The 24,034-nt window shown below is 39.3% G+C and overlaps 1 protein-coding gene across 1 annotated transcript in view; it reads left to right on the top strand.

Moving 5' to 3' along the window:
- MACROD2 (mono-ADP ribosylhydrolase 2) overlaps positions 1-21,282 on the top strand; it is a 2,047,210-nt gene extending 2,025,928 nt beyond the window's left edge. Inside the window, exons 17-19 of the mRNA XM_086701648.1 lie at positions 12,304-12,381; positions 15,237-15,305; positions 21,198-21,282. Of these exons, the coding sequence (XP_086557774.1) occupies positions 12,304-12,381; positions 15,237-15,298 (140 nt within the window). The 3' untranslated portion in view covers positions 15,299-15,305; positions 21,198-21,282. The remainder of the gene's footprint in view (positions 1-12,303; positions 12,382-15,236; positions 15,306-21,197) is intronic.
- Positions 21,283-24,034: the final 2,752 nt, after the last annotated feature.

The raw sequence follows: 24,034 nt of genomic DNA, 5'->3' as shown, positions 1-24,034 counted from the left end.
AAGCAAAATTCAGCAGTCACAAGTCAGTCAAGCTGTAAAGCACCAGGGCAGTGAAGGAGCTGAGCATCCAGGGGTTCAGGAAAAGGACTGGGCAGTCCAGTGATGTCAACCTGAAGAGACTGGTGCTACAGCATGAATCCAAGGAGACTCCTGAAGCCCAGGGGATGACATCATTACATACCCAACCACTGTTGATTGACCACCCTCTTGAGTCCCAGGACCGCTAGATCCTCCGGTGGCTCAAGGAAGCCATGAAACCTTATGCTGCTCACATTTGGAATCTTTTCCCTGGATTCCAAACCAAGGCATCATGTACTTCTCACCCCAGTAGGAGGAGTTCCAGAGTGATGTTAATTTGGTTTTCCAGATTAAAGAAGACACGGAGTAAGCCCATCTTGAAAAGGATAATCAAACCACCAAATTTCAACTCTAAAATATCCAGCAGAGAAATATGGTCTGTGCTATAGGACCCTATCTATAGCAGACCCTGTGGGAGGGGCGAGCCTTGGCACACCACCATTTCTACCAAGCCTGCTGCCACTGACCACAGAGAAGTCCCTGGAACCGGACAGCGACCTATTCTCTTCATTGTGAATAATTTTGTGCTACCTTCCCCCAACAAAGCCATCTCAGGATGTGAACGACATCCCAAGCATCCCAAATTGCAGTCCTATTTCAGCTTTCTCACCACTATCACCAGTGTTGGGTAAAGTATTAGGAACAGCACAGGAGTGGAGTTAGAACTTTTAGTTCCAACCTCATCCCTGGGGTGCGGTGGAGGAAGGAGGGGGCGCTGGGCCAACTGTGCACTTTCCCGAGGCCCAGTGTCCACATCTCCACATCTGTGAAAGGGTTTGGTTGGACTGGAATATGGTCAAGGATCTTTTTTATTTCTGGAGGAAAGCATTCCCATTCAGAAACAAGAAATAACAGACCTACAACCTAAAAAAGGAATAAAGTCCTTAAACAGAAGAATTTGGCAAACATAACATCAACTTCTCATAAGTAACTTTGAATTCCCTTTAGTCAAAGGCTTCTGGCAGAGTTTAATAGCAGTTACATATTTAGTTACATATTTAGTGGATGTGGCCTAGACAGTCTTTTAGGGTGTGTGTGTGTGTGTGTGTGTGTGTATTTGAGTTTGCTCTGGTGGTGATAAACTCTCAGAAGGCATCAAAATTGTTAAATCCAAATAAGCTCCAAGGTTAAGATCCGGGCATCTATGACAGGGCTTTGTGAAGAAAAGCTGAAAAGAAAATGGGTTTGAGTTTAATACCAGGTGTGTTTGAAAACTTTTCCTACTAGGAAAACTTGTATCTTTTTTTTTTCCTAAAGCTAAAAGACTTGGTGTTGAGGGGCCAAGACCAGAAATGGAATTATTGTAGCAGAGCTGAACTCACTTACTTACAGTTCAGAGCCCTCTAATAACCATCCTCTGGTGCTTCTGTAAATCTTCTAGTTATTTCTTGGATGCAGCTTTCTTCCTGGGTGTAGATTTCTAGTACTTTGATCATAAACAAAGGTGTTGCACTAGGCCTTATTAAATGTTCGGAATAAATTGTGCTATTTCGGAAAATGCAACATACAAAAAGAGCAAAATCTAGTGGAAATAATTAAGGAGTCTATAATTAAGGATATATAGGATTAAATTATCCTTTGACTAAAGAGCTATATACTTAATCGTGCAGGGTTGCAACCAAAACAGTCAGAGGCACTTTCTTTCAGGAGCCTTAAATGTACAATGAAGTTTCTGAGAATCCAGCTTTGGTTATTGCCAGCAGTAAGTTCCTTCTTATGAAAGATTTCACATAAAGCACCATTGAAAAGCCCAAAGTTGCCCCACTGTGGCTCCTTACATAGTTAAAACCCTATTAGAGTGAAGGAATCAAGAGACTCCTCTGGAAAAAATACATATCTCTGTGTTCACTAGGACCCTGCTGTGTGCAGATTTATCTGGTTGCTGTAGAGAAACAAAAGCCACAAAGGGTGTGTGATGGTGTGTGGGGGCGTTTGAGAGACACCCAATCTGTATTATTCCTGCTGGAAAGACCCTGATCTGAGACCAGCACTGGCAGCCTCCAGCTGAGAAGGGCCTCCTTGTAGTCTCCATCCCTGCCAGGCCCTGGAGGGGGTGGGGAATGCATAATGAGGCCGAATGAGAATTAGATGCCTAATTGGGGCCTGGAAAAGGGAAAGAAAAAGCCAGAGGCACGTGGAATGTGATCAGCATCTAGCTCAGTTAAGCCAAATGTGACAACACCTGGGAAGCCTTCGGTGGTTGTGATAATGCACAGAGGAACTTGAACTGCTTTTTAGATTTTGTGGGAGCAGCACAACCAGCAGGGGAGATGCAGGAAGAGTAAAAAGGACCAGGCCCAGGGTAGTCTGGCTGAGGACGTGAAAAGCTGAGTCTTTCAGATGTTTTACAGACAGGAGATATTTCTACCTATCCAAATGCTTAGCGTGGGTGCAAAACATTTGAAACGGACTCAGACATAAGGCTCCAGCTTAAATGCTATCTCCTTGCCCTCCAAGGTTTGTCTTTACCCCCTTCAGAAAAGGTGAATCACTCTCTCCTTTGTGCCTCTGCAGTTCTTGGTAATGTCATTTAACTTGTGAGCAGTTAACTCTCTCTCTTTGTCTCTCTGTCTCTCAGCTAGGTTGTAAACTCCACGAAGACAGCAATATGCCTCATTCATTTTGCCTCCCAGCCCATGATAGGCACTGAAATATCTAGTGGACTTTTTTTTTTTGCTTTGCTTCCTAAATATTGTTTTCTTTCTGTAGAGAAGTTATTTGGACAATAACCAATGATGCATTTCCAAACCATTCTCAAAGGACTGGTATGGAGGCATATCATCTGGTAAAACATAAAATAAGAATTTGTAGACATTATGATCTCATGCCCGCCCCCAGCTACTGCCACTGCCTTTCATCTCCTACTAAAGACAGCTTCTGATTTTCATTAGGGTAGAATATTCTCAATTAATACAAGAAGGGTGTTGCCATGGAAAGGGTGTCTTGTAGAAACATGTGAATTTTCCACCTGCATGATCCTGTCAGCTTAATAATTGATTATTTAACTTCAGAGAGGGAGCCATGGGTGTGTGTCTACAGTATTTGTCTAAGTGATCAAGAGAGGTTGTGTGGTCAGGTAGCAGTTTTAACACTGAGGTTTTGGGGAGAAAGTAGATTGGGTGGGGGACAGATGGTTTACAATTATGCCTTTGTCCCAAAGAAGTATGAACTAAACATAAATCAAATATATCAGTCTGATCAGGCTACCATAACAAAGTGCCATAGATAAATAATGGAAATTAGTTTTCTTAGAGTTCTAGAGGCTGGGAAGTCCAAGTTCAAGGTGCTGGCGAATTTGGTTTCTGATGGGAGCTCTCTTTCTGGCCTGTAGATGGCGTCCTTCTCACCGTATTCTCACATGGCACAGACCTGTGCCTTCTTATAAGGCCACAGTCCTATCAAACTATGTCCACACCCTTATGACCTCATTTAACCTCAGTTAGCTCCATAAAGGCCCTGTCTCCAAATATAGTTGCATTGGGGATTGGAACTCCAACATACGAATTTGGGGGGAAAGGGGACAAAAACCTTCAGGCTATAACATCAAGTCTATAATCAGAACTATCATTTGATAAATATTCCAAAAACCAGCTACTGACAAGGTCAAGTATGTGACACATGTCGCTCAAGTGTGTGACAGTCACACAAATCAAAGCAGTCTGTGCATCTGGTCTTGGGTTTAAGATGATGGTGTGAAGTCAGATTTCACACCTTACTTTTTCCCATAGATAACAATATTCAGGGAGATCAGGAGATAAATAAAACAAGCATGCATAGAACATCAACAAAAACAGTAATCAGACAGAAGAATGGGTTGGTAGCCCTGAATGGGATCTTACTAAACACCATTTACGTCCTCAACTGGGAGAGGAGCAGCCCCAGGAAATCTCCACAAAACTACCTAGTCAGCCCTGAGCACCTTTTATTTCTCCCTTCCCCAAAGAGACAGGAAAACCCTCTGTAATTCTCCATTTCAATTATCTCCTGCTGAGAGGAAAATGGGAGAGGAAAAGCAGACCAGTAACAAATGCCTAGAACTAATTACCTCTAGCAAAACCCAGGAATTTCACCAAATGGAAAAAATAAAAGAGAAAATCAATAAGGCAAGATCTTTGGAGGTGCAGGAAGCAGGGAATGAGGTGCTTGAGAAGCCCCAATGAAATCTCCATGAAAAAGGTCTCACTCTACCGGTGGAGTCTGCATAGCACTCCTGTGGAGTTTATTTAGTCCCTGGATTGGGAGGCTGAGACCAAAACAAACAACAACAAGAACAACAACAAAAACAGCAAAAGAGAATAGAGAAACCCAAAGACAGACTGTCTGTCTGTCTTTCTCTTTCTTGCTGAGAAATCCAGTACAACTAATGTGGTAAATGCTCTGGCTTCTTTACTCCCCCTAAAGAAAATCTTCAAAAGAAAACACTCTTGGGGCGCCTGGGTGGCGCAGTCGGTTAAGCGTCCGACTTCAGCCAGGTCACGATCTCGCGGTCCGTGAGTTCGAGCCCCGCGTCGGGCTCTGGGCTGATGGCTCAGAGCCTGGAGCCTGTTTCTGATTCTGTGTCTCCCTCTCTCTCTGCCCCTCCCCCGTTCATGCTCTGTCTCTCTCTGTCCCAAAAAAATAAATAAACGTTAAAAAAAAAAAAAATTAAAAAAAAAAAAAAAAAAAAAAAAAAAAAGAAAACACTCTTCTAGGTAGTTCCCTGGAGGACAAGTAGGCCACAGATACCTTGAGAAAGAAGCACGCTAATGAATACTTGTCACACATCTCGACCTGAAAGCACTCAGAAGCCAGGACAGAGAGGAGGAAGGAAGGAAACCAGTGAGCATGTAAACCAGCAAAACACAGATGAAGAAGCTATTGTGGAAGAAAACATAACTCCAGATAACGATTAAAATTCCCTACAATAGCTATAAAAGAACTTCAAAAGAACATTAAAGATCTTGAAGTTAAGGTGATAAAACAGCATAAGGATCTGAAATGTAAGAATGAAGGAGACACATTTTCAACCATTAGCAACATAAATCAGTTAAGAACAGCAAAGACCAAATCACTGACAAAGAAAAAAAAAAAGGCTTGAGATTTTCACAGTGAAAAAGAACACAAAAACTAAAACAATTTGAGAAAAAAATGATATATATAGAAGAGAGAAGGAATAAATTGCTCTATGTGGGAACATTTGGTGTCCCTGGAATTTAGAAGTCAACATATAGAAGAGAAACTTCCCTGGGGCGCCTGGGTGGCGCAGTCGGTTAAGCGTCCGACTTCAGCCAGGTCACGATCTCGCGGTCCGTGAGTTCGAGCCCCGCGTCAGGCTCTGGGCTGATGGCTCAGAGCCTGGAGCCTGTTTCCGATTCTGTGTCTCCCTCTCTCTCTGCCCCTCCCCCGTTCATGCTCTGTCTCTCTCTGTCCCAAAAATAAATAAACGTTGAAAAAAAAAAAAAAAAAAGAAGAGAAACTTCCCTAAAAAAAGGGTCGCATAGGTGGCTCAGTCGGTTGAGCATCTGACTGGCTCAGGTCATGATCCCACGGTTCTTGAGTTCAAGCCCCATGTCGGGCTCTGTGCTGACAGCTCAGAGCCTGGAGCCTACTTCAGATTCTGTGTCTCCCTCCATCTCTTTGCCCCTCCCCCACTTGTACTGTCTCTCTCTCTCTCTCTCTCTCTCTCTCTCCCAAAAATAAACATTAAATATTTTTTAATCCCTAAAATGGAGGGAAAACAATTGATGATCTAATGGGCAGACCATACAAAAAGTCAGTACAGAAATCTCCCCACAAGAACATATATTTAACAAATTAATTCTTTACCATTAATAAATCGATTAAAGAATTAACATGTGTTAAATAAATAAGGCACAAATCAAGCTCATGATTTTATAGCTATGAACGCTATGGGACAAAATTAAGAAGCAATGTCAGAACTGAGTCCATTAAAAATGTATTATTAAGAGTGGTAGCTATCACCATAATAATGCAGTGTAACAGGCTATCTTCAATCTCATGGGCTTAGAACAATAATCAGCTCTGTTTTGCTCATGGATATGAGAATCAACTACATTTAGTCTGGGTTAAGAAGGACTGAGTAGGCTATGAGTTTAACTCAGTTCTTACTCTCCTTGGATCTACTGTTCCCTAAAGCATATTCCTTTTGGGGTAAAAAGCAGGAGTACAAGAGGCCAAGCTCCAACTGTACAAATGTGTTTGAAGCCTCTGTTTGACTCACCTCTGCTAATAGCCCATTGGCCAAAGCAAATTCCATCACCAAGCCCAATGTCAAGGGACAGTGCCAGAGACTCCCATGATGGTAGAAGATAGGAAGTGAACATTCCTGAATAATTATCTAATCCACTGCATTAGCAGCAAAGTTGAAAGATAGATAAGGCAAAAGTTGCCAAGATGGTTCAAGAATACCATCTTAGTTTGGGTCAATATCACTTTATATCCAGACAGGCCCTGCTCTCTATGGCTGTCCTGACATTTATGCAACCATATACTCTGAGAAATAATTATTTGCCATTCTATTTGTTGCATGGAGTTTATTATCAACACAAATCTCAGAAGAAAATGTTGGCGAATCCTCCAACATCTCTCCATGTTCATGTATTAAAAATCTGGTTAACTGCATTCTGTGTGTATCTCAGTATCTTTTCTATATGATGAGACCTGATTAACTTATTAGTTTTTATGTAATACAACTGACCTACAAAAGGTTACCATAATCAAGGCTTTGAGGAGGACAGTTGCTCTTGTGATTGAAAATAAAAAAGGTACTGAATGTCCCAGACATTTGCTATTTTAGCATCTTTCATCTCCTGCTGGGAGCGCTGAAATGTACCTCTTGTTTATGTTCCAAGCAGTAGCAATCAAACTGGGGGGAGGGACAGGCAAACTGGAATAAACAAGCTGTAGAAGCAATTTTTGTTTTGATCACATTCTGTCCTCTATATGAAATGGACTCATTTCTCTGGGGCACTCAGTTGCATTGCCCAGCAGGGTAGAAGCTGTTAGAATAATACCAGTTCCACACCACACACATGTCAGAGTAACAAATGTCTGTCATGCCTCTCCCTCTTCCCAAATATACCATGCATGTGCATGCACGCACACACACACACATGCGTGCATGCATGCCACTCACTGCACACAGTCATATATCCCTACCTTATGCACATATCGTGCATGTTCATGATATTAAAACATTTAATAATGCCTGTCAAACATACCTTTAGTGTCTTTGGAAGCAGATTTGGCAGATGATGCCTGCCTCTGCTCCTGGAATGCAGCAATATATAGAGCTACAACCTTGATTTCTGTTTTCATCTTTCTGTATCATGGATCTCAAACCTGCCTTTGCATCTCATGCTAATCTATGCTGATATGGTGACATAACCTGATTTTTCTCACATGAATATTTTGTATTACAAAATAATAAGGTTGAAAAGACAAAACAGAAGGCAAGCATCTAAAATGTTTACTATTTTTTTATTTGCCTTTGGGATTTTGCTTTCTTTAACTTCTTCCTTCATCTCTCACCCAGTTCTCAAAAGTGTTTTCTATGCTCCTTCATTTTCATTGAGCATTGTTTGGCTGACCAGTATCCTACTTATTAGATAAAAAGATCTCCATGATGCCACAGGGGTTTCTCCATAGTAATATCCCCAGGGGTATTATCATTGATAGTAATGACCTTGGAAGAGACTTCATGGACTAATCAGCCACAGATATCTTTAGATTCCATTACAAACAACAACCCCAAGGGGAAAGTCAGGGGCATAATGTTTAGCGTCAGGTCAATTAATTTCCCGTTCATAGTAATCATTTCTTATAAAAAATAACAATAAAGTTATGTGTTTATTAGTTCTGACGGTGTCCCAGAGAGTTAGAACATTTTATAAGTTACACAAGGAGATAGAACATTCTGTAGTCATTTAAATAGTGAAAAGTCAGGGCTTTTAAATGCTGAGATTTGGTAAAAGTCACTCAAAAAATTAAGTCACTAACAGGATATCCTCTTATGACATATTTGTTTGTTGTCTTGCTGATTGTTTATTGGGTTCCCTGTCTTTTCTCTGTTATTTTGCATATTTATTTCTTTTTTATATTCAGCATGGGAGTCAGTGATATATATCACAAATATCTTCTTCCACTCTGGCTTATTTTGTACTCTCTTAGTGGTGTGTTTTGATACATTAATGATGCTAATTTAAGTGTTTTCCAGATTGCCAGTCTTCTCCCTGATAGCTATTGCTTTATTTCTCCTGTGTAAGAAATTTTTGCCTAATGATGTGAAGGTATTTTTCCAAGTTACCCTTCACACTTAGTTCTAAAATCTACCTGGAATTGATTTTTGAGTATGGTGAAAACTATTCCTTCAGTGTAGGTCTACTGTTCTTGTCCCTGAATAAATTCTGGTGTTTTGTTTTGTTTTTTTTGCCCTGAAGTTGTTTTGTTTCAAATTCAAATTTGAAAGACCCTTTTTTGGCATGGAATTTTGCACTGCTGATCTTTTGTTTAGCACTTTGAAGATGTCATTGCATTGTTTCTGCCTTCCATTATTTTTTCTGAGAAGTCATCATGTAAGTCCTATTGTTGCTATTTTGATGTCAATGATCCTTATACACTAGATAATTTTATATTTGTTTCTTTAATTTTGGTTTTCAGCAGTTTTACTGGCCAGAGTGAGATTTGCTTTGCACTAATTCTGCTTGGAGATCATAGCACTCTTAAAACAGTGGTTTGATATCTTCCATTAATTTGGGGAAATTAGCCATCAAGCCTTAAATATTGCTTTTGCCACATTACACATAGAATAGACCCTATCTCATATATCTACTAACTCTTTTCTGTATTTTTCATCTGTACTTTACTTTTTATATTTTCTTCTAACCTAGCTTTCAGTTTACTAATCTCTTCTTTGGCTGTGTCTAATGGCTACCAGACTCACCCATTGATGTAATAACTTCAATTATAGTATATTTTTCAGTTCTAGAATTTATACCTGACATGTTAAATAGTGTCTAGTTATCTGATAAACTTCTTTGTCATGGAAGTTCTCCACATTGGCATCTGATTCTTTTTTAAAAACTGTTTATTTATTTTGAGAGGTGGGGGAAAGAGGCAGAGAGAGAAAAGAGATAATCCTAAGTAGGCTCCATGCTGTCAGCACAGGGCCCGATGGAGGGTTCTATCTCATGAGCTGTGAGACCATGACCTGAGGTGAAATCAAGAGTCACACACTTAACTGACTGAGCCACCTAAACACCCCAGGTATCTAATTCTTAAAGACATTAATCACTATTTTAAAATTGTGTCTACAGTATCTAGATCTCTAACATGTCTCTATATGTTGTCCTATTCTCTCGGTTTTCGGTTTTCGGTGATTTGTTCTTGTGCTTCTGGAATGCCAGGTAATTTTTCATTGAATACTGGATACTATGTGAATAATTGTAGCGATAACTTGAGGCACTGAGTGGTTTTATAACATTCCAGAAAGGATTTGTTTTTGCTTTTGCTTCTGACAGGCCAGTAGGATTGAGTAGAGCACTATAATATAATCAGGATTGAATTGAATAAAAGTTGGATGTCAGGGGTTTTTTTAGGTTTATTTATTTATTTTGAGGGGAAAAGGGCATAGAGAGAGAGAATACCAAGCAGGCTCCATGCTGTCAGTGAGGAGCCCAATGTGGGGCTCAATCTCACAAATTGTGAGATCATGACTTGAGCCAAAACCAAGCGTGCAACACTCAACTGACTGAGCCACCCAGATGCCCCTGGATTTCAGTTTTTTTAAGAGCTGGTCTGTATCGTTTATCTTTGTCCCCAGAATATAACCCTTCAGGTGACCCCAAAGTAAACTTGAGGTATTTTTCTAGGTACCTCTTCCTTGGTTAGCCTTGATTTCCACGTTTTGCCCTTCCCCCAAGCCTCATAAGATATCTGGAGGCTCTGTTCAACTTCTTGGTACATGTGGAATGTCAGGCTCATGATTTTATACCTCCTCAAGCTCGGGGTGCATTGATGGCTCTCTAGTGAGTGAATAGTTTCTTAAATAATTTCTCCAGTGACTCTAGCTGTTGCTAGTAGGAGGTTTAGTCTACATCATGATAATTCACCTTAGGTTGAAATCCTTTTCTCAGTGTAATTTTAATTTGCATTTCTTTCATTATGAGCAAAGTGAATCATCTTTTCACATGACTACAGGCCATTTTTATTTTTTTCTACGAACTGTCTGCTAAATTTCTTGCTCAATTTTCTACCCAGTTTTTGATCTTTTTAATATCTATTTTTAGAAGGACTTTAGATATTAAAGATATTAACCCTTTGTCTGTGGTAAAAGGTATAAACATTTTCCTCAGTTTATATTTTTCTTCTAAACATTTCTTATGGTATTTTTTTCCAGCCAAAAGTTTATTATGTTTATATAATGTCAAATGTTTTCATTTTTTTCCTTATTCTATTTTGAAACATAATTAACCAAGATTTCCTACTCCCAGGCTTAGAGAGATCCATCAGTGATTTCTTCTGTAATTGTGCCTAAAGGCATGTGTTGATGAGAAATTGAGAATGGCCCACTTTCCAGCATTGGTGGAGTTAGAGAGGATATGATATGGTTTGAAGTCCAGTTGGAAGGTTCCAGTTTTGTTTTCCTTTTCCCGACCTCATCCTCAGGAGCAAATGAAAATAAGTGACAGGCACAGTTACTTCCATATTGAAGCCTTGGGATCTATCAGTCATTTTTTAGTTCTGTTATCCTTTTCCCGACTCCTCTCATCTACCTTCATTTCATGAATGTTACTTCTACATTGACATCTCCCAAATATCCACATGTCTATTCACAGTTCTCTTCCTCAGGACTGGATGCAAAAGCTTGCTTGGCATCTCTCCTTATATGACCCTGCACTTCAGACTTCAAATCTAAAATGGCTTTCTTCACCTTCCCCCACTCTGCTTGTCTTGTATGTCTTCAAGTACTAACCTACCTACCACCCATCCACCAAGGCTCAGAGATTGGTCACCTTTGAATCATACTTCATGATTGTCAGCTTCAGCAAATCATTACCAAGAGCGCAGGGTCTATCCTTGAAGATTCCTTCCTTTGAAGAGACTATAAACTGGATCTTTAACATCCTTGGTTCATCCTCACCAACAGGCACACCAAATTTAACATACCCTGAGCTCAATAAGTACTCATGTAATGAAAATGAATTCAACCTTCTGATTTAAAAAAGTATTTTAGGGGCACCTGGATGGCTCAGTTGGTTAAGCATCCGACTTCGGCTCAGGTCATGATCTCGCGGTTTGTGAGTTTGAGCCCCATGTGGGGCTCTGTGCTGATAGCCTGGAGCCTGCTTCAGATTCTGTGTCTCCCCCTCTCTCTGCCCCTCCCATGCTCATGTTCTGTCTCTCTCTGTCTCTCAATAATAAATAAGCATTAAAAATTTTTTAAGTATTACACTATATGGGTTTCCAGACCTTTATCTGTATCTGTATTTCTAAATGCTATTGGTCTTCAAGTTGTGAACATAATAGACATTTAACTAAGATGTAAGATATTCTTGTCCTTCGGACTATCTGGCAAATTCTCACAATAAGAAAAAACAAGCCACTTACTAGTATATTTAAGCATGTTATATAGCTTCAGCCACAGCTGAATGGATGCACACCCTCTGAAGCTGTGCAAAATAGCATCAATCATAACAAAAATTAACTAAAGACTTGATTCTCAGCACTTCAAAATGGCAGCATCTGAGAATGTCTCCTAGGAAAGCATCAAGTCATTCATTTTGTGTTTAAAAAAAAAAAAAAACCTCACTGCCAAGAGAATGAATCTTTCAGCTTTCAGGCATGCCTAAGGCAAAACAGGTTTTTCCCCCCCTTTTCAAAGGTTAAGCTGTATAAATTCATACACACACACACATTTCCCTAAATTTAAATTGTAGGTTGTTCTGATTAAACCAAGTTTCCCTGCTTTCATGCGATCGGATTTTTAATTTGAGAAATTGTGTTATGTATGTATGCGATTATCTCACAAATTAAAGAGAATTTAGATGACAGCACTAAAGAATTCAAGCAACTCAACCCACTATTTCCTCCCTTAACCTTTTCCGCAAAAGAAGTTGAATCCCAGGAGTATTTTTAAATTTAAGAGGGCAATGGAGGGTGACAGAACAATTGGCAGTCAGGCTGTTCTAATTCTCTATTAATTGAGGACTATCTTCTTTCTTTCAGCTCAAGACGAGGACACACCTAGAGTTCCTGTGCAAAACGAAGGCTCTGGCTACACAGCAAACTCTCCGAGTCCTGATGGTAAAGTTCTGAACTATTTGAGCACATGCAAACTACAAACCTGACACATTTTCTGTGTGTAATCTAGGATTAAGGGAGCTATCTATTCTGTGAAGCAACATATTCAGTTAGAACAAGGTAAAGTTCAAAAACCATGTTCTACTAGGAACTAATAAAATTGGGAGACTTAAAAAAAAAAAAAAAACAAAGCACTGATGCTAGCTGCTTTAGAACAGTATGTGCCTCAGTTTAATCATAGCCCATAATACGGAAGCCATAGTGGATAATTCCAAGGGTGAACTGTACGAAGTACAGCTGGTGAACTGTATGGGAATATCCCTTACTTCCATAAAGAGTACTTTTCCAAAGTTATCCCTGTTCTACAGGGATTCAGGGGAGCCCCGGCTTGAGTTTGGGCCAAGGTTATCTTGGACCTTCATCACCTCACCTCACTGTATTATTTCAGATGGCTTGGCCAAAAGTGTAGTAAATCTTTAAAAGCACCTTAGAAATCAGTTTACAAAAAATATTTCTTTATTCACATCTCATTTTGAAGGCATCTAAATACTCTGAACCTCAGGAATATTAATATATCCTTGCCCCTGTACAACGATGCTGGGAACACTTTGAAATATTACTTGCATTAGAAAAACAATTATTTGGGAATATATGATTTAATAAATATTTGATTCCACTGGCCTACAGAGCTTAGGAGAACCAAAATTGGTTGATGATCAACCGTTTATATATATCTTGCTATTTGGGTTCTTTTAGCCAAAGGAAAAAAGCAAATTGCTTTGAGCTGATAAGGACCTTGGGAAAAATTCAGCCACTGGTAGAAATTACTTGGTGGTTTTAAATACAGTTTTCTACACTAGGTATTACACCCAATATAAGCTTTTCATCACCTGAATTTCCTCCCTTAATTATAAGCCCTTCCATATAAACTGGGTTTTTTTTTTTTTCACTCATAGGTATGAATTACCTAGGAGAATGTTTTTCAACTTTAGATCCATTAAAGACTACCACATGTTAGTCACGCTCAGTTGAATGAAACCTGCCACAGCCTGGTTGTGACATTATAGACATGGTTCTTTACTAGTTCTTTATAAAACATGTTCTGAAAAATAGCAGGCCCATACAATGCTCATTGAATAAAAGGGAAAGAAATGTGAGAAATACTAAGCTTTAGTCCTCACTTAGAGATTCGCCACGCATATTACAGGCTCTCAGAAGGCTCAGCTGTAAAGAGGTGTATTAACATTGCTTTTCCCAAACGTATTTGATCACGGGATGCTTTTTATATTAACATTTGCTAATAGGTTTTGGAACCAGTGACCCTTGGGTTGGAGGAAGAAACAGAGAAAGAATGTTCTATATTTTATGCGGCACACTACCTCACTAAGATGGGCAACCTTACAATAATTTTGTAGACCAGGATAGAAAGTACATGTATTATTCTCCTCATATCAGTAGCATTGCTGCATCTGGCCAGTTTATACCTGGGGTTTAGAGTAAGCTCACACATCATGAGAGACCCAGGATAGTTTGCAGGTGGAACAGAGACCCATTTTTAAAACCTTCCTCCTTAAGAAAGAGTTGGGTGGTATGCCCTTCAATGTCACTTCCTCTTTCATGCCTCCTTGGAGTGTGAAAAGCAGCATCTGCCACTACTTTAATTTAATCAAGTTTTCCTGTTTGAGAAAAAGAGCTTTGGATTGTTGATTTATTGTGCCAGTAAATGAAGACTACCTGAACGAGAACAAACAGAGGTTACTTATTCAGCTAAGTATAGTCGGCTGTTATCACTGGTGTTGGTCGACTCAAAGGCAGGCAGAGAAGTGGAAAATCTTTATTGTTAACAAAAGAGAAGGTTCCAAGCATCCTCTGAGTGGAGGTGGTTGGCATGGGGAAGCTGGATTTGGGCTACCTAGAACTGGGTGATTGGTTGGCTTTCCCTGTTTGGTCCTTCGTTGGAATATTGGCCCAGAATATGGTGGAGCTGGCAGTCACTGTCAAGTCCTGACCATTCTAAGCTGATTGCTACAGAGGCTGTGGTTGGATTGCCCAGGCTGGTTGCTGTAGAGGTTTTTAGTCAGTTATATTGTTACATACGGTCTGGCCACTGTCCATTTGTATATTGTCTCTCCGTTCATAATATGGGCTTTGATGCTTTAAAAATATCCATCTAATTAAACCTACTCACCCTTGAAATTTTCCAGAGCGACTGCTATGCCTCCCTGCTCTGGAATACTTCTGGACAATGGCTTTGATTATGCATTCAGATTTTATGCAAATGTTCGCAGAACAATGCACACAGTAATGTAAAAGCACACATTTTAGCATTGCTGTGTGGTCTGGTCAGATGTTCTGCTTTTCTGTTGCATGGTATCCACTGCTGCTGCACCCACTGGCCAATTTACAGGGTCTGTTTCGAAATTCACACTTGAAAACATAGCGAACCAAACAGGCCTACTGACATTGCCATTTTAGAGACAGCTGCTCACCTCTCTGCATGTCAATGATCTGTTTTGCTTTGTTTTCTTTTTCTTTTCTTAGACATCTATTAAGGCCTTTGAATTTACCTCAGGATGGTAATAAATACACCCAAAATGGCAACCCAAAAATCTAGTATAAAATGACAGCTCAGCTTCTACAGTTCAGTAAGAGGCAATTCTGCCCTCCTTGGCCCCTGGGAGTAAAAATCTAAAACCCCCAAATCTAAAAACCCAAATCTGGAATGAGTGAAAAAGGAACTGAAAAGAGGTACAAGATACGAGATCAGGAATGTAACGACACACAGACCATTGTAATGTGTTCAAAAGATTTGGGTTTAATCAATATTTAACCTTTTTTGTTTTCCTTTCTGGTTACAGTTGAAATGAATAGTCAGGTTGACAGTGTAAATGACCCAACAGAGAGTCAGCAAGAAGATTAACTGATAGGTAAGTTGCCCCTGTAGTGGGATTTTCAATTGATTAAACCAGCCATGGCAAGTGTTTGTAAATGGTATATTGGATTTCCCTCGGTTCTGCCAAGTCCCACAGTGTGGCTCAGGCTATACTTTAAAAATCTTTACACCAAATAACACAGTGGAAGGAGCAAGGATAACCCCTTAAAACTCACCATGCTTTGAGGGAAATAAGCCACAACATAGTCAAATATTCAGTTCCCTGCTTTTCTGAGTTTTGACAACAAGAAAAAAATGTTTCCATCCATCTAACCTCCTGGCCTCCCAGAGGGATCAAGCTATTTCAGCAACCCCTAGCTGATTCTGAAGCGTTGCTTTTCCAGAAGCTACCTGCTGAGTTGTTTTTAACAACTAACACTAAATAATAGTTTTTAAACGTAACACTAAATATCTCTCTCTGGAGAATGTGGAAAGGCACTTGAGTGTGTTTGGGCAGAAAGAAGCCTGACTTGTGTCCTATCTTGTCACACCACTACCTGTGGACCTGTATGTCTACACGGGGTTTGTTGAGTTGAATGAGCCTTGGGGAACTCCCCAAGAAAATCGTAGTCCTTGGGGCACCTGGGTGGCTCAGTCGGTTGAGCCTCCAACTTCGGCTTAGGTCACGATCTCACGGTTCATGAGTTCGAGCCCTGCATCGGGCTCCGTGTTGACAGCTCAGAGCCTGCAGCCTGCTTCGGATTCTGTGTCTTCCTCTCTCTCTGACCCTCCCCCATTCATGCTCTGTCTGTGTCTGTCTCAAAAATAAATAAACATTAAAAAAAAAAAAAAAAAAACAGAGAATCATAGTCCAGAGCAGTTCATGTTTAGGAGTTATTCCAAACCACCATTCTAAATCTCTCATCAGAGAGTGAAATTTATCTAAAATGATGAGTAGTCTGTAACCCTTTTCCATATCTTGAGGTCTGGTGAGAAGAATTAGAGAAGTCAATCTCGCTATTCTGATTCCTAGCTGAAAATAGTAACTGTGAAAAAAAAAAACCCTATGAAATAGATGAATTGTGGGTCATCCAGTGTAAGACACAATTGTGTTCACACCATTGCCTCTTAGCACCTTCCTGCACTCCCTGGCCTCTTCTCGGTGGGCCTCTACACTCACCCAGAAGACCATGTTGCTCCAGACTTGAGTTCCAACATCACAGTAGAATAAAGCTTGAGAATATATGAAAGTAGGCACCTGTCCTTCCCATCGTGGTCTTGAACATCATTTAAAACTAAATATAATAGTATTTGTGTAATACACACAAATGTAGTAGCTATACATGTATAGTATAGCACTGCTAAAAAATTAAAACTCATACAAATATGGTCTTATAAACATTTCTCCTTTTTTTAAACCTTGTTCATGTATTTAAAATTATCCTGTTAGGTGGAAGAAATGATACAGTAAAGAAGTTTCCATTAAAAAGTAATGAAGTGAGGCTAAGCCTGAACAATTTAAATGCAGGTTCCTCAGTGTTGCCTTACCTTTTGCCCTTTTATTGCCAACAAACTATAAACTTCTTTCTAGAATTTTTCTTACAGACACTATTATTTCCCTGTGTGATCAATATCTAAATAAATTATCCAGATCAATGTTTTCCTTGGTTAATGTCAAAATATTTTCTTTGACCATGAACATGAATCAATCTCTTTACCCAAATGAGTAAGTTGTCAAAACTTAAAGTTCAATATTAGTTTAAGGAAACTCAATTCCAGGAAGGAGAAGTGACTTACACAGGGTCACTTGGATGATCAATGGAAGTTCAGATACTCCCAGGACAGTTATTTGATGACACCATACTGCTCCCTAAACAGTAGACAGTTTCTGAACACAGTTGTCACAGAGAACAGTATGACCTGAGGAACTTCAGTAATTCCCACAGAAATATTTAGACAGCTGATTTTGTAGAGGTTATGTGGTAGTTAAAAAGAAAGAAGGGACTTTTAGTTCTGTGCATCACACATTCAGGAAATGGAAGAAATACAGTGAAATCGAATTAGAATTACAGAGTTCCAAGATATGATGCAAGAATATTTTAGTGTTGTGTAATTTATAATTGTAAAGAATCAGGAGTATCATAAATGGCAATAGGGGAATGACTCAGCAAATCAATAGAACACTTTGCCAATATAAAAATAAGTTTTCAACAGGTATTTGAGGTCATGGAAAGGTGGTTAAAGAATCTGAACCTTTGGTTCTAGAGAAACATGGCAGGCTGAGTTTGGCAGCTACCTAGGTACATTTTAAGAGGCCCTGTAACTTCCATGTTTACACTCTCAGAATGCTTGCTCTTGGAACCAAACCATCCTGTAAGAAGCTCAAACACTACTATAGAAGGAGAAAGGCCCCAGGGAGGAAGATTCTGGAACTGAGGGCCATTTTGGATGTTCTGACCCCAATGGAGACCACCTGGAACAGATAAACTGCCCAGCTGAGGCAAGACCAGACTATAGAACCTTGAAAAATAACAAACCATGATGTTTTAGCCACTAAGTTTTGGGGTGACTTGTTATGTAGCAACAGGTAACTGGAAAGGTGAGGTGATGCAGAATGTCTCCTAATACAAATGTTTAGAAATGAGAAATAAATTATAACAAAAAATGTTTAAATACCTAGCTAGCTCAACTGACATGAAAACAAAGGTGCCAGATATAAAGAGGAATTTGAAATCTAAAGCTATAATGTGGTAAGCTGAAGACACAGTAGCCCTAAGGGCTACAGTTTGGTTGTTGATGCAGAAATAGGCCCTATGGCTAGACCCTTGCTTACTAATGTCCACCTAGGACCTTGGGCCACTCAGGGTAAGAAGTTATAACTGATAACTCTACCTAAATAAACCTGGGATTTCCAGCTCAAGAAGTTAACAAGGAGACCTGTGTCAGCCCAAGGGTGCCATGAGGGGAAGGAAAAAGGTTCCTGTGACAAGTAGAAAACACAAATGCACCATGAATTTGAAACACAAATTTATGCCATCAAAAGTCATACAGAAATACACAGACTGAGAATTAATTTAATAGTTGATTATAGACAGTACCATTCCTGCTGTCAATAACACATTGAAATGTGAAACTATCACTTGGAATTCCTGCAAAGGAAAAAAAAATTCTCGGATGATGAATTCACAATTTGACGTCTTACAAAACACACAAGGAAATGACCTACCATGAATGAGAATCAGTGGGGAAACTTAAAGGATGATTAGTGCTGTGATAATTTTAGAGTAGAAAATTCTGAAGATTTTATAAGTACACTTAAATGACAAAAAAAAGATAAAAAGCAGATATAAAACTGTAAGAAAAGAGCAGTGCTCTAAAAAAATAAGAACCATTTGAAAAAGCAAACAGACATATGGCGATGTGAATGACACATAAAGAGACATGAAGGCTGGAAGGAGAGGGGCCAAGATGTTTGTGCTCAAAACATGTTCTAAAAGGAGAGAGTAGATAGTGTCTGAAAGATAATGGCTGAGGATTTATCAGAATTGACAAAAGTCATGAGTTTTAAGTTCAAAGAAGAATAATAAGTTGCAAGCAGGACATATTTAAAATAAACCCACAAATAGGCATTGCACAACAGCAGAGAACAAGGAGAAAAAACGTGAAACAACTACAGGGAAAGGAGAGTTAACCTATAAAGAAATAAGTATGGTATGTTCCCCACATCAAGAATTTAATTCAGAAGATAGTGGAATAATTCTGAGTTTTCAAAACACGGATAAAAATAATTGTCAGTGTGCAGTTCTCTCCTAGTTCCACTATCATTTAAGAAGATAGTAACTGCCATTTTTAGGAAGAAAAGAAAAGTTTGCTACTCACATACTCTATCTCTAAAAGCTACTAACAGATGCATAACAGTGAGAAGAAAACTAAGCCCAGAGGAAAGATGAAGGTGAAGGAAACAATTGTAAGCCAAGGAGAATGGTAAACACAAAGGCATAATCAAAGTATATATTGACCATACATTTATAATAATAATCAGTGGGTGGCTAAAAACAGGGCAAAACAAAATTACTATTTATGAGCATTTTTTTTTAATTTGGGGTGCCTGGGTGGCTCAGTTGGTTAAGTGTCTAACTTCAGCTCAGGCCATGATCTCACAGTCCATGGGTTCGAGCCCCACGTCGGGCTCTGTGCTGACAGCTCAGAGCCTGGAGCCTGCTTCGGATTCTGTGTCTCCCTCTGTCTCCACAGCTACCCCACTCATTCTCTGTCTCACTCCATCTCTCAAAAATAAATAAATGTTAAAAAAATATTTAAAAATTTTTTTTATCTGACAGAGAGAAAGAGGGAAAGAAAATGCGAGTGAGGGAGAGGGGAAAAGAGAGAGAGAGAGAAAGAGAGGTAGAGAGAGAAAAGGAGAGAGAGACAGAGAGAGAGAGACAGAGAGAGAGAGAGAGAGAGAAAGAGACAGAGAGAGAGAATCCAAGCAGGCTTCATGCCCAGTGCAGAGCCCAATGCAGGGCTCAATCCCATGACCTTGGGCTCATGACCTGAACTGAAACCAAGAGTCAGATGTTCAACCCACTGAGCCATCCAGGTGCCCATGTACATTTTATAATACACAAAGTAATACTATATACCCTCTATTATGTGTGTATTTGTGAGTATATATTTGTGTAAAAGTATAAAAACGTGAAAGTTGATTCACAATGAAACTAGGATTTGGTAATCTCTGGGAAGGAAGAGAAATATTTTTAACTTATCTATAAATTACATTAATTTATCTATAAATAATTTACCTGCATCTTTTATTTTTGAAAAGTAAAGATTGCAAGGAAATTTGAAAAATATTAGCATATATTAAATATGGATAGGGAATACATACTAGGTATGTTATACTGTTTATAAGTTTCTTTACATTTGCAATTTTCACTTTTTTAAATTAAAATATATAATTGTGTATATATGTATTAGAGAGATATAGAAAAATGCTATACGGAAATACTCCACAATATTAACCAAAAAAGTTATCCATGGAGGAATGATACAGGATTTTTTCTTCTCATTTACTTTTGGCTATTTTAAATACCATATGCCACAAGCATTATATTGCTTTCATTTACACATACACACCTAAAAGAATACTTTTTTACAGATTCATAGGACACCAGATAGAAAATCAACTCAGAGATCATCTGCTGCAGTTCTTCTGTGCAGAGACATAGTAATTTACAGTGATAGAAATCAGATCAATTGTTGGTTCGAGCAGGGTGGGATTAATAGTTGGAAAGGGTACTTTTGGGGTGACGGGAATGTTTTATATCTTGATAGCGGTGTAGGTTAAATGTATGTGTTTTGCAAAACAGGTCGAAGTATGCTTAAGATCTGTGCATTTCCTATATGTGGATTATACCTCACCTTTTTAAAATCTGAAATAAAGAATATCAACACTTCTAAGGCACAGTATCTTCTTAGAGTTCTCTCTCAGGTGGGGGACACAGCAGAGACTTAGTAAGATCTCAAAGTGGTAGTATAGCCATCAATAACTTTTGCAAATCTGCATTATGTACATTGTTACTATTATTTCTCTATGGAACCCTGGAAATAAGAGCATATGAATGGACCCAAGAAAGGAGGACACAGCATTGCAAGATTAGGTCTTTCAAAGACTACTTTGAAGACTTGAGTTAATCGTCCCCATCAGCGGAAGCAAGTCATGAATGTGGCATGCATTTATTAGCAGTGATTTATATGCTCTTTAAAGATACTGTGTGCCAGCAATCACAGCCCAGATATCCAAAGCTCTTTGATAGTCCAAGATATTCCTAGGCTTGTTTGAGGGGTAAGAAACATTTAAATGACTGTGTTAAAAAGACATTCCCTGCTAAGTCTATGAAATCTATTATCTTTAATCTAACAAATGGTTTCTCCTTGTCTTTGGCAGGGGCACAAGATGAAGCAAAGGAACAAAGAAATGGAAGTAAATCACAGTCCTCAGCATCGCAGGCCTCTCCTGGCCCTGGGGGGGGTGGGTGTAGGAAGACAGTAGTGCTAGCTGTGGAGGAGGGAGGTGTGGGCAGGGCACGTCCCAGGGAAGGGCCTAGAATCCTTTGCTCTAATTTCTCCAGCTGCATTTTGTTCTGTTCACCTGCAGAAAAAGAAAGAAAAAAAAAAAAGAAAAAAGAAAAAGAAAAAAAAAGTTTCCTTTAATTTAGTGACGGGACCCATGTTAATGCATCTTTCAGGCGCTATCCCTGTAATTTCTGTTTTTTCTCTCATGACCTTTCCCAGGGTCACAGTGGCACGGTGTAACCCTCACATGTGTATCCTGGCCCCTGTCCGCTTTCTTGATTATTTCACAAAGCTGGTCGATACTGTGGTTTCTTCAAAGAAAGAGAAGATGATTGATAAACAGCAAGCTAAATTTCAGGTGTCGTCGAGCCCGATATCAGAATAATCCACAGACAAAGGAGGCAGGGTAGAAAATGGGCAAAATGCTCAGAAATCACTTGGAAAAGGGTCAGGGCGATGAATGGAAAATGATATTTTATTCAGGGATTCCCAAGATACAGTTCTGTTCCATGTGGTTAATGAGGAATGTGGAAGCAGGATTTAATCCACAGCAGAGTGCAGAGACATAACAACAAAGGCAGACCCTGGCAGCCATCAGAGTCTTTTCCTTAGTAGCCAGGATAGCAGGTCCATGCTTTGACCCTGACTTTCAGCAAGGCTCACCTAGGTCACGAGGTCTTTATTGTGTGCTTCAACATAGAGCCCACTACTGAGACTCTTTGTGACACGGTTGTAAGGGTTGACACTTTTCTAAGTGTTTCAATTAAGAGAAAGGGCTCCTGCGTTCAGAACCCAAATGTATGCCAATAAATATTAAAAGTCCTACTTGAAACTTCTCCTTCTATATATGCTTTTCATAAAAGAACTTCTTGTTTTTACCCAAGGTTTGACTGCCCGCAGAAAGATGCTCATTGAAGTCAGAGGCAGTTTGAGGTCTTGCTTGCAGTTCTGGCTTACTTCTAAATGGTCTGGTTTGTTCATGCCAAATCCAAAACTACTTTGATGGCCCATCCCCTCTCCCAGAAATCCCTCGATTATGGCCTTGAAGGGGAACAGCAGTATCAATAAGGCAAGATTCCTGGGGTACAGTGGGCACAAGGGATGAGGAGCCCAGGAGGAAATCAGAAGTTGTCACAAACGTCTATCCCAGAGCCAACATGAATAGTGACCCTCATGAGGCAAAATGACCTGCTTCTAATAGCCTTCCTGGGTTCTAAGAACAATCTATTTTTTTCTGAGGAAACTAATATAACTTCTCGCACATCTTCTTAAATTCATCCTCCTTATAAGATCTTTAAAATTCTAAGATATACATAGAAAGGGAGAAAAGTAATGGATCAAATTGAATATTTCTAAAATAAAAGGGTGTTCTGTTTTCTAAATATTCCATGGAGTTCTTCAGTTTTGATCTTTCCTCTATGGAAAATTTACCTTCTTATCTTTCTATCAATTTTGTTTTGGCCTTTCTGAATTTGTTGTGCATTTGGATGGCTTATTTGGTATATTGGGATAATTAGCAAGTTATATTTCTGCATATGTAACATGTTCTAACATCCTGTATTTTAAAAACAGAGCTGCTTATCAGCCTAGGAGGAATAATATTTAAGGGACCTCATGATTTTGGAATGTGGCTATTTCTCCCTCTGCCATTATTCTACAGTTTGATACGGAAATATATATGCCCCCTACTGCCATTAGACATAGCTTTCTAGAAAAGCAAGGAAAAGTCCCATTTTAAGTAATCCAAGAAATGAAGCCATATGAATACTGATAGTTTCTATATTTCATGTTATCTTTATAACTTAATTGAAAGTCACCATCATTCTTGTAAAGGACTTGGCAAGTGTGTATGCTAGGAGCGCATTGTCCTATGACTCAAATGTTAGTGCTACTCATATTCAGTAATGAGTTATGACTGAAAACAGCATGAAGGAGACAAGAGGGATGGGGACTTCTCAATGGACAAAGATGAAAGCGACTTAATGTCCCTGTTAGGAACAGTGGAGATTGAAATTATTTCAGTCAGAGTGTTCTCTTTATCATCAGTGACAGCCATTTTATTCATTCATTTTTAAATGTGGGTTTAAATGTGGGTTGGGTAGGAGGCAGTTGAGTTCTCTGCCTGAAAACTGCAGGAAAAGGAAAGTAATCTTTGAGAGGAAACTAAGAGAATGAGGAGTAAATATCATCAGCCCCACTCCTGAATTTGTTTCAACTTTATCTTCTGATTAAATTGTGTTTCCATCTTTGCCTTGTTATGCCCTTTGGTTGCTATTTGGCTGTAAGATTTTACACTTTAAAACAAACAATGAAGTTACTTTCCATTTCAATAGTAAAATATTAAAAAATTTAGCTGTTGGCCAGATTGAAGACACCTCAACACAGGGAACCTTTTTTTCGCTGGTGCTGTCATTGAACAGGCTATACAATGGAAAATTCAAAAGGCTGGTTGATTCTCCTGCACATGAACCCTGGGTGTAAATTTCCAGCCACACTTCCGCCAGGTTATGTGTCATGATGAGTTACAGGAGGGAGAGGGGGAGAAAAATAGCCCCATATTAGTCGTGTTTGCATATAGAGGATCAAAGTGGGCTTTCAACATAATATAGGTATCCCTGCCTTTTTGAAATCACATTATCCACTTTGCTTTTATGAAAGGCCTACATAAAGGCCTGCCTGCTACCATGAACCTAAAGAAATCCGAAGAGG

This window comes from Puma concolor, chromosome A3 (genome assembly GCF_028749965.1).
Source record: "Puma concolor isolate L17-30 chromosome A3, mPumCon1.1.hap2, whole genome shotgun sequence".
Lineage (NCBI taxonomy): Eukaryota > Metazoa > Chordata > Mammalia > Carnivora > Felidae > Puma > Puma concolor.
This window is presented reverse-complemented; position numbering and strand designations above follow the sequence as displayed.